This window comes from Salarias fasciatus, chromosome 23, assembly GCF_902148845.1.
Source record: "Salarias fasciatus chromosome 23, fSalaFa1.1, whole genome shotgun sequence".
Classification (NCBI taxonomy): Eukaryota; Metazoa; Chordata; class Actinopteri; order Blenniiformes; family Blenniidae; genus Salarias; species Salarias fasciatus.
The window spans coordinates 19,613,961-19,631,859 of NC_043766.1; the positions used below are offsets into that span (position 1 = coordinate 19,613,961).

General features: G+C 41.4%; 1 protein-coding gene across 1 annotated transcript; it reads left to right on the plus strand.

Annotated features, from left to right (window-relative positions):
- Positions 1 to 5,192: 5,192 nt before the first annotated feature.
- On the plus strand, positions 5,193 to 17,489 carry ankrd24 (ankyrin repeat domain 24). The gene is made up of 22 exons (XM_030082742.1): positions 5,193 to 5,481; positions 5,763 to 5,893; positions 6,663 to 6,751; positions 6,850 to 6,914; positions 7,074 to 7,131; positions 7,357 to 7,427; positions 7,547 to 7,653; positions 8,277 to 8,449; positions 8,976 to 8,998; positions 9,247 to 9,339; positions 10,897 to 10,986; positions 11,102 to 11,221; positions 11,338 to 11,467; positions 11,608 to 11,786; positions 12,766 to 12,929; positions 13,257 to 14,029; positions 14,115 to 14,431; positions 14,970 to 15,203; positions 15,869 to 16,045; positions 16,126 to 16,290; positions 16,450 to 16,515; positions 17,139 to 17,489. Exons 1-22 carry the CDS (start codon positions 5,410 to 5,412, stop codon positions 17,205 to 17,207), a joined length of 3,366 nt encoding a protein of 1,121 aa, XP_029938602.1. The 5' UTR covers positions 5,193 to 5,409; the 3' UTR covers positions 17,208 to 17,489.
- The last annotated feature ends 410 nt before the right edge of the window (positions 17,490 to 17,899 follow it).

The following is a 17,899-nucleotide window of genomic DNA, read 5'->3' on the forward strand; positions in this document are numbered from 1 at the left end:
GGCACATCCTTCCTCAAGAAATGCACGAGAGGAACAAATGAAGATCGGAATCAGGGAGATGAAACACCAGCCCGCGCGGATGCGCTCCGAAGATACAGTCCTACATTATTTATTCGCGTGACATCAGTGGAGCATTTCCATGTTTCAGCTTTAGTCGAGGATATTTAAATTATTTTGTCCTTGAAGGGAAAACCCTCCAAGAGCAGTTATCTGAAAGCCCCCGGAGGTGTGAGCGCCAAGTGTTATGTGCCTCTGTTGTGAGAGGTCTTGGAGAAATATCAAAATTCCATTATTCTTTGTGGAACATGCTGGACAAAAAAACGTTTTGGATAAAATAATAATGATGCGTGTCACACAGGCAAGATGACATAAGCTTTCCCTGTAGAAAACCTAAATCATGTTGTGAGTTTTATTCCCTTTGTCTGAAGCCTCATATCCTCAATTGCGTTTCATCCTTTTAGAGATTTCCCATTATCCCGTACCCGGGCAGGTAAATTGAATCATTTGCTACCGTGGGTAAGGGCTTTCTAGTCTGTTAAAAGGTCGTAAATGCTTCTTCACGTCAGTCCTGAGCTCACTTTCTCCCAGAGGCGGGAGGCTGGATGAGGTCATGCAGCTCCGGCCCACCCCCACCACTGTCACCATCCACACATTATCACATCCTCTCCATCCTGTTCACCCAGCACTGGCTCAAGGCCTACAGGAAGGTCATGGACATCAAAAGCACAAGTGTTTGTGAAATAGATGTGTGAGTGCAAATCTCTCAAGCCCCTGCAGGCCAACTTAAATCAATTATGATGGCAAAGCAGTATGTTTGAAAGTAGGATCAATTTAATCAGTCAACAAAGGCACTTTTTGTGTCTGCATAGGGAGTTCTCCACGGATGCAAACACCAAGGATTGCCTGTTTCAGTTTAACCTCAGTTAAATACCATCAAAGTTTCAAAGTGTGCCTATGAGCCATCTGTAATTTACTGTAACTTTGGGTGACAATATTGATATAACAAAATTAAATAATGCCACTACATTACTTCACAAAGATCATGCAAGTTGGACTCTGGAAGGTATCTGTTGAATGCTGGTGCTTAACAAGTTGGTTGGTACATCACAGAGATAACTGAGAGACCCAGTCACACAAACATAACTTTGCATACATACATATATTAAACTAGTAACATCACAACAACCAAAATGAGGAAAACTCACTTTGGTACACACTGCGAAGCCACCTAATGCAAATAAATAAATAAATAAATAAATAAATAACAGCAGTCTTCTTGATATGAGGCCTTGCTAGAGAAGAGTAAAAGAGTCAGTATCATCAAACAATGACAACGTGCAGGATGTTTTAGCACAAATCCAGATCTTTCCTAAATGAACACACAATTCTTGTTCTAAAAACCAAATCAATAAATCATCTGAAAACATTATAAACCTCAAACCAGCATGATAAAAGTGCAAACAAGTGCATTATCCCTCTGTTTTCCTCTTTTTGTTTTGGCTTCAATTAACGAAATGTGTCTCTTTCTCTCTCTCTCTCTCTCTCTCTCTCTCTCTCTCTCTCTCTCTCTCTGTCTTTCCCTCCGTCTGTCTCTCTTTCTCTCTCTCTGTAAGCATTCAATACTCATGATATTATACCGAATGATGTCTGTCCCAGTAGCTCTCACTGAAACTACAGTGAAACTGTATTCCAGGCAATAGTTGAGTCTGTCAGTGAACAATGTGATGCTAGAGACACTACAGAGTTATTGATTCCATAATAGTTTCCTCTTCTTTATTCAATAGTCAATTCATTCAGATTCTGTGCCACTTCTTTTGGGCTCACTTCTTTTGATGGATGATAATGATGATGATGACGATGATGATGATGATGATCCTCAAACCTCAACTACATGCTTTTTGGACGATGGGTGGAACCTAGAGTAACCCCGCATGCGTAGAGACAACAGGTAAAGTCCCTGCAGAAAGAGTCCAAGCACCTGGAATCAAACGATCAGGGATAGTTTATCTGTGAAGTGAGAGAATCAGTCAGTACACTGACCCTTGTTCAAGGTCTTATCTTAAGCTTTTTTGGTCAGTTAATTCATCAAGTTCACCAAAATCTTGATAGTACATCCTCATCTCCATACCACATGACTACGTGTTTGCACAATATTTTAGTTGTTGCATCAAAATTTCTCTGCCCTATCACTGGCATTTGTTCCCACCTTCTACCTCTGGTCATATTTAGTTGTTTTCCCCCCTTTGTAGTCACATATTGTCACATTACTCCTGCTTACTCTACTCACTGCTGCTGTGGAATGTACTGAACATCTATTTCTGTCTCATCTTAGCCTGATGAAAACCAGATCTTAAAAGAAAATCAGCTGTCAGAGTGAGTGATGATAAGACACCCACACACACCCACACGCGCGCGCGCTCACCCACACACACACACACACACACACACACACACACACACGCAAAACAATCTAAATGAAAACCATGATGTCTCAGTGAGAGACAATGAAATATAGTCAGACAGGTTTATATAGTCACAGTGGGAATTTTTTTTTCATGGAAAACAGACACATTTATTGGCTGTTAGAGCTGTTAATTAATTAAAGAAAGAAAATGAAAGGAGGCTGAGGATTTCTTTTCCCGGAGAATTAATAAGACTGCCTCATTAAACAATGCTAAATATGGAAGTGACATTTTCTCTGAAGTTCGGGATTCACAGTAACATTGCACCTTCTATAAGAACTTTGCGATCTGTTAGTCTGTACTGTAGACGACAGTTACAAGTAGAATCAAGCTTATCGTTCAAAAGCATACATCAGCTTATCATCATCATCTGACTTGAAAAAAACATTTGGAAAAAAGCAACACAGACCTGCAAAAACGATCAAGATGCAGTCCTGTCAGCCTTGCTTGTACTGCCCCCAATTGGTGACTTGTGTTTATTGCGCGTGTCCGCAGAGATTCTCAGAAATTTGACAGCTATAGTTCTAATACAATCAGTCAAATTTGTGTGTGTGTGTGTGTGTGTGTGTGTGTGTGTGTGTGTGTGTGTGTGTGTGTGCGTGCGTGCGTATGTGTGTGTGTGTGTGTGTGTGTGTGTGTGTGTGTGTGTGTGTGTGTGTGTGTGTGTGTGTGTGTGTGTTCTATTGACACCATTTCCTTTATAACATGTTGTATTTTTCATTTTTCGGACGTTACATCAGAAGGACTGCATTTATTGCTGACCTAGACTTTAGGTGAACGCCAGGTGACAAACTTTACGCTTTAATTTCCTCCTCCATAAAAAAAAAAAAAAAAATGAATGGAGTTGGTGAGAAATATAAAGTGACAAACTTTGCCACCGCCTCTGGAGTTTGAAATGGGAGCTAAACAGACCTGTTGAAAATAAGAACTTTAAGAAAGAGGAGTTATAGTTTCACTGACGGAAACTTGATTGTTACAACATCCCGTATACTTGAGCATCAACGGTGTGCTGGCTACACTCTGCCATCCATCATAGCCAATCACAGGCTGATCCGGCAACATGCTCCTCTCTGATTGGTTGCCTGGTGGTGGGGGCGGGACCTTCCGGCTGTCCGCCAGGCAGCAGTGCCTTCAGTGTTGAGCTGTGAGCGACTGATGGGACACAGGAAACTCTCCACCTGGACGGGACAGTCCTCCACAGGTAGGCTGCATGTTTCACCTGTAGACATGTGGTTAGTATTCAGTTCATTCGTGTTCATCTTAGCCTGGAGACCGTAAATTATGTGAACATGTTGGTACATTAGCAGGTTGTTGCTAAGATTATTAACCCCTGAAACCATTATAAACAATTTAAGGTTCACTGAACAGTGTAAAATAAAATATATTTTGTTTACGTGATTGTACATTATCATGTTTGTTCTTGCAGTGTTCCTGTTGTGACAGAGTTTATCCTTCTGCAATGAAAAGTCTGAAAGCAAAGTTCAAAAAGAATGAGGTAAGAGTCACTGTTGAAGTGCAGTGTGCTAAGCTGTACAGGTGTTCCTGCTCTGGAGAAGTAGTCACACCTTTGCATTGCCTAGATCTATCAGACCTAACATTAATGTGTTAATCTGCTTTGCATCAAAGAGCCATTCACATAAGTCACAGGTTTGCCTCTGCGTGGGGGGTGTTGGGCGAGTAGGGGCGGGTTGGGGCAATGGGATACAGTGTCACTGAGTGGCAGCAGGAGAGCAGGGCTGTGTCCAGACTGCAGCTATAACCAGAGATCTCAGGTAGCCCTCAATTATTCACATGTACATGCTCACACAAAGAATTCTTACTTTCCTGCTGTCATCTGTTCACTTCTATGAAGAGCTGTTTAAGCTTCTGTTTTTTTAATAAGGATCAAGAAAAACGGATTTAGCTGGCAACCTACTGGACCATATTTTTTTTGGTATTTGGAACTAATATAAACTGAAAAAACAATCACTTTGCAACTTTATGAAGTTCTCCCTAAGGAGCCTTTTGGTTCAGTGATGTGGTCTGAACATTGGAGATGCTTTTAGCATAAATTGTGTCTGTTGCTGTCTTAAGTGGATGTTTTACCCTCCTGACATGTTTACCTGCACATTTAGTGACTGACATGTCAAGGTTGACATGCTACTGAGAAAGGACAGACAGAGAGATGGAGAGACAGGCAGGGGCTTGTGTCAGTTTGTCCACTCTGTCCTTTAAATGAGCTGTGAAACCAGCAGAGTGCAGATATTTCTCCTCTTTCTGCTGAGTCCTTGCATCACACGGGCCCGTTGAGCAGCTGCAGGAGAAGAAATCTGCCGTTCACTGCCAGGGAGGTACAGTACAGGACCTGACAAAAGCTAACGGAGGACAGAATGTGGCTGGCTGGAGAGAAGAAGGCATCAGAGGAATTAGTAGGTTAGTGAAAGGAGGACAGTGAAAGGAGGTGGGGAAGGAAAGTAGTACGTCTGTGTGTGTGTGTGTGTGTGTGTGTGTGTGTGTGTGTGTGTGTGTGTGTGTGTGTGTGGGACAGTGTGTGCGTGTGTGGGACAGTGTGTGTGAGGTGCAGTGGAGAGCCTGACGACGTTCCTGCTAGCAGCTGGAGCAGGACGAGAGGATGCAGTTCTGAATGCGGAGAGGGAGAGGTGGTGCTGCACGGGGGCTAAGTGAGGACAGACAATAACTGTTTTCCTGTGTATGTGTGTGTGTGTGTGTATGTGTGTGAGACAGTTCATGTGTGGAAAGCTCTTCAGTTTCACTGCAGGTATGATTTCAGGTTAGCATTGTGCTCTGTGGTGTGTCCAGCTCGTTTGTGTTTTGACCTCTGAAGGGTATCTACAGGAATGGAATAGTTTATTGCCATGTAGTGGGGCTGCAGTTTGTTTTGTCAGGCAGGATATACAGTCGTGGCGTCATACTTTGTAGCTGTTGTGTGTGACAACCGGCTAGCAGCATGGATCCTCAGCAGCCTGTTTTTAACCTGATGAAGAGGTTTTGTCCGTGTTTCAGCCTGCTCCCACTGCCAGTAGGTATTTTCTCTCTCTACCCAGAAGAAATAGGAAAAAGAGAGTTCAATTTTTTTATCAAACCAACTTTCTATCTATAATATAAGTTGTTTTCTGCAAGTTGTGAAATTGATATGAAAGAAGAAAGAGCACATGTACATTAAAATCTGTTATTGTTTCATGATGATATTGCATGCTATTTGTTACTCCATTGCTGCTTTGTTCAGTCTGTGATGAGTTTTCATTGTTGCAGCAGCGATCGGGTGGGTGGTGACCTGTTCTCTGGCTTTACCCCCCTCAGAGTCAGGATTGGAGTAAGAGTGATGAAAGGCTTCTGCAGGCTGTCGAGCAGAACGAACCTGACAAAGTCTCTGCCCTCATTGTCAAAAAAGGTCTGTGTCCCACCAAGCTGGATGCTGAGGGAAAATCAGCGTAAGTTAAGTACTTAACATTTACCTTGCAGTTGTGTGTGAAGAGATCAGTTTGTAGAAATAACTGTTTCATTTTTAAATCAATGATTATATTCATATGCCATCGATTACAGTGTAGCCATTTGACAGCACTCCACAATAAAAAGAAAAGAAAAGAAAAATCTATCTTTTAGCAGAGACAATAACAGATCAAGAGATGGCAGCTTTCTGCCTGCACGGGTTGGGGTTTGGGGACTGGAAGAGAGCACAGAATAGGACATGGGCAGAGGAGAACAAAGAGTTTTTACATCAGAGCACAAACAAATTAACGCTCAGAATGATGGAGGTATAGGGAACTCAGATAAGAAACTTTTCATTCAATTTTCAGAAAACCTGCAGGAAGGTACAGAGAAAACCAAGAAGAGGGACCATCAGCTATTGGCGAGAAGCACATAAATGCATTGTTAAAGGAGTCAATAAACATTTCAGATGTCTTTATTTATTGAAAAGGATACTGCATCGTATTGCAAAGTGCAACATAATAATGACAAATTTTAAGAAAAAACAAAGAAATATTGTTGATTTGAGATGACGAAATTGCAAAGAAAACTTTCCTCCAACATCAAATATGTTTATTCTGTTGTGAATAAAATCCAACCAAAGGGGTCAGCAAAAATAGCATCTGTGTTTTTTTAAATTTTATACAAATCATCCTTACTTTAGGAAAATAATATTAATATTTGTTATTCATGATAATTAATGGCACATCTTGTCTTGTTTTTTTCTGGCAGCTTTCACTTGTCTGTTTCCCGAGGCCGTCTGAACTGTCTGGAAGTAATCATTTCTCATGGAGCAGACATCAGTGTAACTGATGGTGCCGGTAAGGTGTTTTTTCATGGAAAAAAATGAATCCTTTAAGCTGGAAATCAAACAGTATCAAAGTTTGTTAAATGTCTGCTTGTAACCGATTGACTCCAGGCTTCAGTGCTCTTCACCTGGCAGCCAAAAATGGCCAGTCAGAGTGTTTAAAGAGGCTTTTACAGGTAAAACAGTCACATGATACTCTAGCAGTACATTTTAGAAATAACATTTAAACAGTTAATCTGTCATATTTATATTGTATTCATTTCAAACATGACATATTTATTCGTTTCAGTTTTCTTTTTTAATTGTCATCACTGTTTTCATGTTTATTCTGTCAGGAGAGGATGTCTGTAGATTGCACTGACAGTATTGGCAGGACACCTCTTCATCATTCAGGTAAATGTTACAGCAAAACAAATGACAAAGCTGTATTTAATCGCATGGCTATCTGCATGCAGCATATTCTTATTATGACTGCTAATCAACCTGGTTTGAATTTTGATGGTTGGCTAAGTAGAGGAATTCCGACTACCGACAAAAGCTAGTATTTGTATTTTCATCAAGTTAGCTCAACTCACGGGGTTAATTTTTGATGACGATAATGGGAATTATGCACCACAGCTGTGACGGGCTGCTTGTCCTGCACTGAGACCCTCTGGGACTTTAAGGCTGATCTGGACATTCAAGACAATGTAAGTTTATAGATTGAAGCTGCAGTCAGGGATGTTTTAGTTGACATTTTCGTTAATAGTTTGTTGTTGTTGAAGTCTTCTTGTTGCTCTGCTATGATTGGGTATTTGTTTTTTTGCAGGATGGAGCGACTCCTCTGATCTTAGCAGCTCAGATGAGCAGGGTGGAGTTGTGTGTCTTTCTGTTGGACCGAGGGGCCAATGCAAACCTGCAGGACAGCCAAGGAAGGTACCGAACTGCTAATGACACTGAGCGATTAATGATCATCTTCTTGAGACCTTCTGCTTTCCCTGTTGAAGGTTCATTGAGAAAGTTGCACTAGTATGTTTTCTCCTAGACAGGTTACATATGCAATGAGCCAGTGGAGCCCAAAAAGTGGCAACACCGCTGTCCGAGTAAAGGCAAGAAATAGAAAATGTCTTCAGGATTACTATCACAGCACTTTTGGTTACAATACAAAATAGATTTACATGGAAAAAGACTTCAGCATTGGAAATGCTTGACTAAATGCAGGTCAGTTATCCTGCTGCTGAGCAGCAGCTTTCACTTTGGCCTGTCTTTAGGAGTGGGTTATCAGAGAAGAGTTCCCTGCTCGAAATTCATACATTTCATTTAGTAAGTTATGTCTATTCTAGTTCTATATTTGGATTCCCTGAGAGTAAATGAAACATTACTTTATTGAGTACAGTTTTAGTGATTATACTTCAGGGTTGCAATGATTACTCATTCTTGCTTTAAAATGGTGAATATTGTGTGTCGATGCCCTGTACTTTGTAATTTTAATCATAACTGATTATTCATACACTGGTTGTACTTTAATTTTTACTTTAATGTTTTGTCTCGTGTTGCAGGACTGCACTGATGTTGGCATGTGAGAGTGACAGTGTTGAGACAGTTGAGGCGCTGCTGAGAGGTGGAGCTGACACCCAACTGGTGGACTCTCTTGGACACAAAGCCGCCGACTACAGCGCAGCCACTGGCAACCAGCGCATCATTCAGATGTTGCAGGATGGAGTTCCTCCAGGTACACCTTCACTTCTTTTCAGGAGTATGTTTGACTCTGTGGTGCTAGAAATTTACATGGACTTTTCTAAATGATGTTACATTTTAAATTCTTTTGCTGTCAGTTTATTCAGAGAGACTTTGAAATCGAGCCTAATGAGTTCAGCTCTGTTTATAGCTGTGCTGCCCCAGATCCTAACTGTGACAGGAGGGGATGGACCAGGAGGACAGCTGGGTGTGATTGTAAACTGGGTTTAAACCCCCACCCATTTGAAAGACATGACTTTTATCTCCTAAAACACAATTTACAAAAATATTAAAAACAGATGTGTGGTGGGACTTAAGTGATGAAGAATTTAATGTCCGTATGATGCCATGATAATTTGATATGTTAAGAGTCTCACTGCTTCACAGTCTCACACAAGACAGCTGTTGAAGCTTATTAAAACGTGACTGGAGTGCATACACTTACCACATTGTGTGGCTGTTTGCTAAACCTTGAAGATGTTTCAGAGCTTTTTTGTGTCTTTTTCCCAACACATTCATAGCATCTGAGACCACAGGCGAGGAGGTAATAACGCATAGCGTTGTTTTGCGTCACTCCCTCCATCAGTGAGATCATGGCTGACTGTAGGCAATCATATTGTGCATGTTTTCCAATATGAGGTCATTGTTTTTGTGTGCCGCTTTCTTTTCGTTGGCCTTCTTTCCCCTTTACTCCAGACAGTTTTCCTTATCTTAGTTTCCTCCATTTTCCTTTTTATGTTGAGCTTGACCTCAGTTTGTCTGTTACACCCCCCCATTCTCACACCCACGCAGCCTACTCAGACCCCCTCAGGCACCTCATCAGTGCAGGGGGGAACTACCCCACGTAAACGGAAAGCTCCTCCACCACCCCGCTCGCCTCTTCAGGTACTGTAAAAAACATTTTAGCCGATGGCGAGAATGTTTGAATCACCAGGTTCACCATCAATGCTTCCCATATGTTGAGCAAATGAAGTCAACATATGGCTGCGCAACATCGCTTAATCTTAAAAGTGATTTTTTTTTTTTTTTTTGGTCATGGTACAGCAAATAAAATCAAACAAAATGAAAGATTCTCATCACAGCTTAGAAAAAGTCAAAGAAATATTTCTATAGCTCTGATAATTATATGTGCACTTGGTGTTCTTAAGTTGTCTTTTTCAGTTTACATAGTAAATATCTTTATAGTCATTACATTCTTGTTTTAAATAGTATTTTATTGAGAGTTTTCCAGGTTTTTAGGGTAAAGAACATACAGCAAACAAACAAATCAAAACAGGACTCACATTTCAAGACTTTATGCTTCATTGCAACTCCAGCACAGTTCATCTCAATGCAATCATTCAAAGAAAAATGTTAGCATGCAATGTTCACTGTCAAGAAATGTGTTTAAACTATGAGACGTTGTGTTTAAATCAGGTTCCAGAAAAGGTTGCCAGATATTGGGATTGCTCATCATGCCATACCAGATCTTCTCCATGAGTAGTACACTAATGTATTCGGTGAGCCAGGTCTTGAACTGAGGTGTACACTGTCCAGCTACCAGAGGTTTAATATTACTCTCATAAATAAAAGTCGCATACATTAGAGTAATAAGAATAATGATGGTAACACAGTTACAGAGTGCTTTAAATCAAGGGATGAAAAAAGAGAAAGAAGTACTGAATTGGCATAGAGGTTTAAGAAAACGGTCTTGAGCTGTATTTGGAAGGTGGTCAGAGAGTAAATGAGTCTGACCTTGAATGGTAGAGAGTTCCATAATCTAGGAGCCCTCATGCAAAAGCTCGATCACCCCTTGTCACAATGCGAGCTGTTTGGGTGACCAACAGAGCTGGTCAAGGACGGGGTGTGTCTGCTCTAATTTCTTGAGGATGGCGGCAGCATTTTGAATTAGTTGGAGGCGTTGAAGAGAGCACTTCCTGATGTTAGTGTAAAAGGCACTGCAATAGTCCAAGCGTGAATAGATGAAGGCATCGATTACCTTGTGTTGTGCAGATGATAAGATTGATCGGATTTTGGATATTTCTCTGAGGTGGAAAAAACAGGAACTGATTTAACCTGGTCGTTTAAACATAAGTTGGCATCAAACAGGTCTCTAAGAGTTCTGACATACTGTTTGAGGTTGCTTAGTGGAAGTCCCAGGGATGTGGTCAGAGCAGTGGTGTGGGTCAATGGGCCAAAGAAAATAGCTTCAGTTTGATAAAGTTTTGGGACATCCAGGACTTGACTGAGGTGAGACAAGATTTAAGATAAACTGAACCTGTTTTAGATTGGTTTATCAAGTTATTAAACAAAAGTAGTTTTATATCATTCAGCAAATGGCTTACTGAAGTCTTTGAATGCTATCATTGTTATATTTTTTAATGGATTTTTTTTCCCTTTCTTTATTTTCTTTTCTTTTTTTTTTTTTTCTTTTTTTTTGTTTGGGGATGGGGGCATCTAAAGATCCAGGATTTGCCACCTTCTCCACAGCCCCGGAGCTCAGCTCCTTCAGCCAAGTCTCCACAGCCTTCAGAAAACCAGCAGTCAGCCCAGGTTAGAACAGTAAGCCTGAATTTATCTGTATTTATATCGTTGCAACATATTTTAATTTTCATCACACATTAGATATGTGATTAGATGTCATATTTCCTGGCGTTCTATGTATTAGTCAGAAGATGAGGAAGTATTTGAAGAAATCCGACGACTGCGTCTGGAAAGAGGCCGTCTGCTACAGAAAATCAAATCCTTGGAACAGCAGCAGCAGACTGCCCTCTCTGCTTTGGAAGAGGTCCTGAGGCTGTAATAATTTCTCTTCTTCGCTGTTGTCTTAACATATGTCCTTTCTGTCTGTGTGAATTTTCACACTAATTCCAGTCACTAATATTGCCTATCCCTCTACAACAGATGTCTAAGCTAAAGCAGCGTCTTGAGGAGGCAGAAGAAGAGAGGGACAAGCTGCTGGAGGAGCTGAAGGGAGGCCACGGCATTGGAGCCAGTGACTCTGAGGACATGGATGAAATGCTGGATTTCCCTGGTATGCAGTGTTTTTGTAAACTTGGATGACTTTCAAACAGAACATACATGTTCTTCTGTATATGCATGCCTGCCACTTAAAACTTACTCCTTACATTTCACTTCATTTTTGCTGTGGCTTCTCTTTATCCCTCTCTCTAGAAAAGTTGCTCTCCAAGCGCTCCAGAACCTCGATTGTTAATGATGAGGCCACTCCTGAAACCGAGAGAGACTCAGTCAGCCCCTCCCCAGCCCCAGAAGATCTGGGGACAGTTGCTGAGCTCCACAAACAAATACAGAACCTCACCTCCCAAAACGCTGAACTCATTCTTAAAGTGCAGGTAAGGCCAAACAACATTACCTGATGTATAAACAACCACATATATGCAAAAACAAATAATGCATGTAAAACACCCTGTACTGTCATTGACACACTACATTGAATACACACATTTAATGCACATAATGGTCTTTATTCTGTGAACACTGACACTAAATGTCCCTGACCTCCTTAAAGGTTGCTTATTAATAGGCTGATTTTCTAAATATATTTTACCCATTATTAATCATAGCTACTTAAATGTTCATACACTGTGCTCTGGCACGCTAATGCACCCAGGCAGGCTGTTCACACGGGTATAAATAGAATGGAACATCATCAGATGCAGACATGGCGGTTGTTTCTGGACATTCTTCACTAACTGGGTCGTGTTGGTTAAAATTAATATAGCTCTTTAGCATTGAAAAGTTTTTTTGAAGTATTTGGCCAATAATAATATTTTTTTCTAATTATTTTTCTTAGTGGTGTTATTTCTTTGATCTTTCTTTTATACCAATTTAACAGAGGGCGATAGCAGAGTTACCCTGGACCTGCTGCTGGTCCATCACTGAGTTCAGACACAGAAAGATTAACTTATATGCTGACAATCACTCCTATGAGCAATTTAGGGTCACCAGTTGACCTTTCATACATGTTTTTGGACTGTAGGAGAAAACTCGAATGCCCAGAGGAAACTCATGCATGGGAAAAACATGCAAACACTTCCCAGAATGGCCCATCCCACAATTTTAATCTTTCACTTTCTCGCTGAAGCACTAACCACTGCCCCACTGTGTGGCACTAATACTAAAATTGTAATGATTTTAATATTTGTATTATCTTTATTATTATTTTATTTTTAGTAACAATAGTAAGAAATTGTATTTCCTAGAAAAATTCTTTGTTTTCTATTTGTATTCTGTGCGACACTGTTAATGTGACAGTCTGAAGAGATTATTGACCTCTTACAGCCTGTTATTGTTTCTCCCTGTTTTGGCCAGATGCTGGAGATGTTTGAGAAGGATGACACAGACATGCAGGCCTCCAGTTCAGACTTTGTCCCTATAGTTCAGTATGAGACATTGAGGAAAGAGTTTGAGGCCCTTCAGGAGCGCTTTTCTCAGGTCCAAGGCTCAGATGAATCCTCCAGTGTAGCAGAAGAACGGTAAGATTGATCCTCTTATGATTAACCTTGAGTTAACTTGATCGGCTAATACAGTATGTCTTCAGATGAATAAATGTTTCTTTTGAGCTGGTGGATATTTTCTCATAACAGTCCTACAATCTTATCAGTTTGTCTCTGGTGCCTCTATCAGGGTCATTTCTAAAGACAGTGGGAACTTTTGCCGAATAATGAATTTTAAGGTGACTTATATACAGGATGTTTTGTTTTATGTTTTGGTGTGGCTTTGCTTATTATTCATACATCATTTGACATGTTAAACTTTGAAAACACTGAAATGATTGCTTAATTGTTGTTGTTTTTTTGCAGTGGCAGTGAGAAGTCCCACGAAGGCAGTGTAGATGTAGAAAGTACAGAAGGCCTGAAGGTGAAACTACGTGAGCTGGAGGAGCAGTTGGCCTCTTCCCAGTCTGAGTTGGAGGAGCTGAAGGAGCAGATGCGTCTCGGAGTGCTTTCTGTGGAGTGTGGAGAGGGAGATATTACAGCAGCAGGTGCTGGGGCTGCAGAAGAGGGCCCTGGCCCGGAGGCACGGCAGCTGAGAGCTAGGGTGACAGAGTTAGAGGAGGAGCTTGCAAAGAGACAGGGCGAGGCTGGAGGTCAGAGCAGCCTGGACAGTGACACAATCAAACAGCTGACAGAGAAAGTACAGGAACTGCAGCATGCTCTGGCTCAGAGAGACTGCATGAAGGAGGAAGGAGACAGGGCCGAAGAGACAGACACTGTCAAGTGTCTGCGTGACAAAGTTACAGAATTGGAGGCAGCCCTGGCAGATAGTAGAGCATCAGGGAACCAGGGAAGAGTGGCAGGAGATGGAGACCAGGTCCGCCGCTTGCAGGAGCGTTTGGGTGAGCTGGAGGGGGAGCTGAGAAAGTGTGTGCCCCGCTCAGAGCTGGAGGAGGTGCAATTGACCCTGGGGCTGCAGTGTGAGCAGCTGGCACGAGAAAGGGCAGAGGTGGCCAAAAGGCTCAATGACGCCCTGCTAGAACTAGAGGGACTCAGACCTCCAGCACGTGGAGATGATGAAGAGGAGGAAGAGGAGGACGAAGAGCATTCGGAGAGCTCGGAGCCCTCAGTGATATCAGGTGTGTAGCATTCTTTGTTTCTTTGAATTCAGCTTATCATTCTGGACATGTTGTTTTCTGAATGATTGTGTCTCCGCTGCCTCAGACCGGTCCAGACGCTCCCTGGCAGCAGTGAGAGAAGAACTTGAGGTTGCCAGACAGGAAGCAGCCCAGGCGCTGGACTGTCTCTGTGCGGAGAGGGAGGGCCGTGCACAGGATGCCCTGCAACTCAAAGACGCTGTGCCCCTGTCCAAACATAAGGAGGCCCTCTCTGCAGTGTCTGAGCAGCTAGCTCAGATCCTGCAAGAGCTCCAAGAAGAGAAAACCCTTCGGGCTCAAGCCGAAGAGCAGGCTGCTAAACTAGAGGCCAAACTGGAAGCCATGCAGGATGCCATACCCAAAGAGGAGCATGAGAAAGTGAAGGTTTGTATTACTTTCTATCTGTTTTTTACGGTCTCTTTCATATCATGTGCTGATGTTGATTTTTAGGACTTTTTTGACTTTTTTGCTCAATGCAGACATTTACAACAGCAGTTATGGTAAATACAGTGATTTATGCTATTAGATAGAAATTCTGTAGCATGAAATGCATCAAGTTGCAATTTAAACTGTTTACATTGCATCCATAGTTCCGTTAGAAAACCTAATGTTTCACTTTCTCTGGAAGCTGCTCCGTCAAAGTGAAGATGAAAACAAAAACATTCCACTTTTTCCACAATTGCTCAGTTTTCAACGGACAGTGATGTCTTGTATCACAGCCATCGAGTTCATATTAAAGGAGTGTACAAAGAGCAGCCAATCAGCAAATGAGATACAAGCATTATTTCACATCACAAATACAAAAGCAATGTGCATGCATCCATATTTAAAAATACATTGTCGCGTCTTTTCACTGCACTTTTACGTTTACTTAAAATTTTAACCTCTCACCTCAACTTTGGTAAACCATCTTGTCTAACAGGCAGAGCTGGAGCACTCCCTGCAGGCCAGCGAAGGCCGTGAAGCTGCAGCTCAGGAAGCTCTGAGTGAGAAGGAGACCGAGTTAAGAGAGTTGAAATCCCAGAAGGCCGCAGAACAAGGTCTGATCTCCAAGGAGGACCATGAGGCTCTGCGGCTCTCATTGCAGGCGGAGATCAACGCCGTCACTGCTCGCTTCAATGACCTCACTCGTAAACATGAGAAGACCTGCACTGAGGTGTGTGTGTGTGTGTGTGTGTGTGTGTGTGTGTGTTCTCGTATTTCTATCCTTGTTGGGGCCAAATGTCCCCACAAGGATAGCAAAACGTGAAACGACGTGCCTTGTGGGGACCTTTTTCCGGTCCTAAGTAGGAGAAACAGTGTTTTCTTGACCATGTTGTTGTTACTGAAAAAAGTAAAAGTGCAAAAACATTTCTTTAGGGTTAGGCTTTGTTGTGGTGTGGGTTAGGGTTAGGGTAAGGGTCAGGGTTAGGGGCTAGACATGAATGGGAGTCAATGGACGGTCCCCACAAGGATAGAAATACAAGACTGTGTGTGTGTGTGTGTGTGTGTGTGTGTGTGTGTGTGTGTGTGTGTGTGTGTGTGTGTACGTGTACGTGTACGTGTACGTGTACGTGTGTATTTTCACTGTTAGGTGGTTTTGGGTTATTTAATCCGGTAGTTTACTGCTGAATCATAAATTTGTTCAAAATGTTGCATTTTAGATGCCTTTTTTTTTGTCCATTTATATTAATTATTGCAACTCTATTGTAGAATTCAGCACTCTTGATTATGCCTTACTTCATTTCTACACTAGAAGAAAATGTTTTAACTGTAAATTGCACTAAATGAAGGCGTCGTTTGTAAAGTCACGGGGTGCAACTTGTGGTTTTACTGATGTAGGTGTTCCAGGTGCAGAGGGAGGCGCTCTTTAACAAGAGTGAGCGGCAAGTTGCAGAGTCCCAGCTGGCCACAGTGCAGCAGCAGCTTTCTGAACTTAAAGCCCAATCAAGCCACATCCAGGAGCTCCACAAGGATATCCAGGAATCCCAGGGCCTGGTCAAGGAGAAGGACCGCAAGGTAAAAGACTGCAGAGTTAAATCCAGGAGCTTTGCTGAAGGATTGAGACAAGGAAATTAATGTGTTTGGTTTTCATTTAGATAACAGAGCTGTCCAAGGAGGTATTCCGGTTAAAAGAGGCTCTTGGAGCTCTTTCTCCTCCTCTTGGCATCAGCACCTCCTCCTCCTCCTCCAGTCATCATGGCAACCCTGGACAGCAAGTGGCATTGCAGAACAGGATTTCCATCCTAACCCAGCAGCTTCAGGTGAAAAAAGATTTAGTAATTTGGGTTTGGAACATCAGACATTTGCTGTTGTTTGCTTTTTTTTTTTTTTTCTTTTGTTCATCATACTCACTTTTGAGAACGACCACACATGATTGTCACTTGCTGATAACAACGACAGCTTTATTTTCTCTCTGGCAGGATTGGGAGAGGAAACACAGGCAGGTGGTGACTGTGTACCGCTCACATTTACTGGCAGCTGTGCAGGTCAGTTCATTTGGACACTTGTACACATTATTTGAACTGGAATAACAACATCAACATGGTGATATTCTGCTTTTTTGAGGTGAAGACGACATAAACATCTCTGAATTGATATTACCTTTAGAAAGACCTCAGTCCAATTAAATGAACCTTACAAGCAGTACTAGCAGAAGCCACAGTACTGTTCTAATTAATCAAATGTCCCCACACAGAAGGGCATGGTGTGCCTTTGCTCTAATTCAAATTCAGCATTAATTAACAGTACAGTCAAGCATGGAAACATCACCACCACACTTATGTTCATTTTGATTAGATTATATTGGATTTGATTAGATTAGCTTGAATTAGATTAGATAATTTGGAAAACAGAAACGTGAGTAACATTACAGTAAATTAGAAAAGCACATTTTATGTACCATGCGTCATCTGTAGGTCACAGTAAATCACTACAGACATTTTGTTTGAATGTTGACCTACTGGGATTAATATAATAAGTCTGACCACGCCTTAATCGTGAAAGAGGTCATTTGATCTCTTGCTACTCTTCTGGTAAAATAAAGGTTAAAAATAAAATGACTGGTTGGTACTGGTTATAAGTGAATTTCAGTATATCTTTTTCCTACCAGGGTCGCATGGATGAAGAGGTGCAGCGTTTGCTTCTCCAGATTTTAAGGATGACACAGCAGGGACACTAAACACCTACAAATCTCTCTCCTCCTTTTCAACTCAATATTATAATACAGCAGTTCCAGTCCAGCATCCTGATCCTATGTGACTGACATTATGACGACCGTGTCCACGCAGCCAAAAACAACTGATCTGTGGTCGGAAAAAGCTGCATGTTAATGTTGTAGTAATTGTAACAACAAAAACAACAATGCGGAGAACTCGAATGTGGAGTGCCTTTATTGTAAGTCAGGGGATTATGATAGCCGAAAACTTGAATGTGAAAGTGAAATAGTTATTTAGATGACAGAATCAGGTATGTTGCTTGTTACAAGCTGATCTTTTTTTATATATATATATAAATGTGGTTTTAATAAAAAAGAAAACTAATTTATTCTTTGTTGCTCCTGTCTTTTGCCTTACTAAAAGCAAAATATGAATTTGACTGAATGCAAAATACCTTTTCTTATCTACTCATCTATTGTTGTGTGATGGGGCGTTGGAATTTGACTTTATACATTGCATGTTTATGTCAAAGGTCGAACAGCTTGGTGTTAATCTAGGTTTCCTACATTAATAAGTATAGTGTCAGTCAGAAAAAAAGAAGGCATTTCAACTGCCCTGTTTTACATTAATTTTATTGACAAAAAAGCCATTCTGGTTAATCACAAAGAAAAAGCTCCAAGAAATTCCTGAGGAAGCAAAACAGAAAATTTGAAGA

Bases quoted from the DNA above. Each gene is read 5' to 3' on its own strand.
- ankrd24 (XM_030082742.1), top strand. From the start codon at position 5,410: ATGGATCCTCAGCAGCCTGTTTTTAACCTGATGAAGAGGTTTTGTCCG. The intron at 5,894-6,662 runs GTAAGTTAAGTA...TTTTTCTGGCAG, and splicing joins GATGCTGAGGGAAAATCAGC to CTTTCACTTGTCTGTTTCCC. The intron at 16,046-16,125 runs GTAAAAGACTGC...GTTTTCATTTAG, and splicing joins TCAAGGAGAAGGACCGCAAG to ATAACAGAGCTGTCCAAGGA.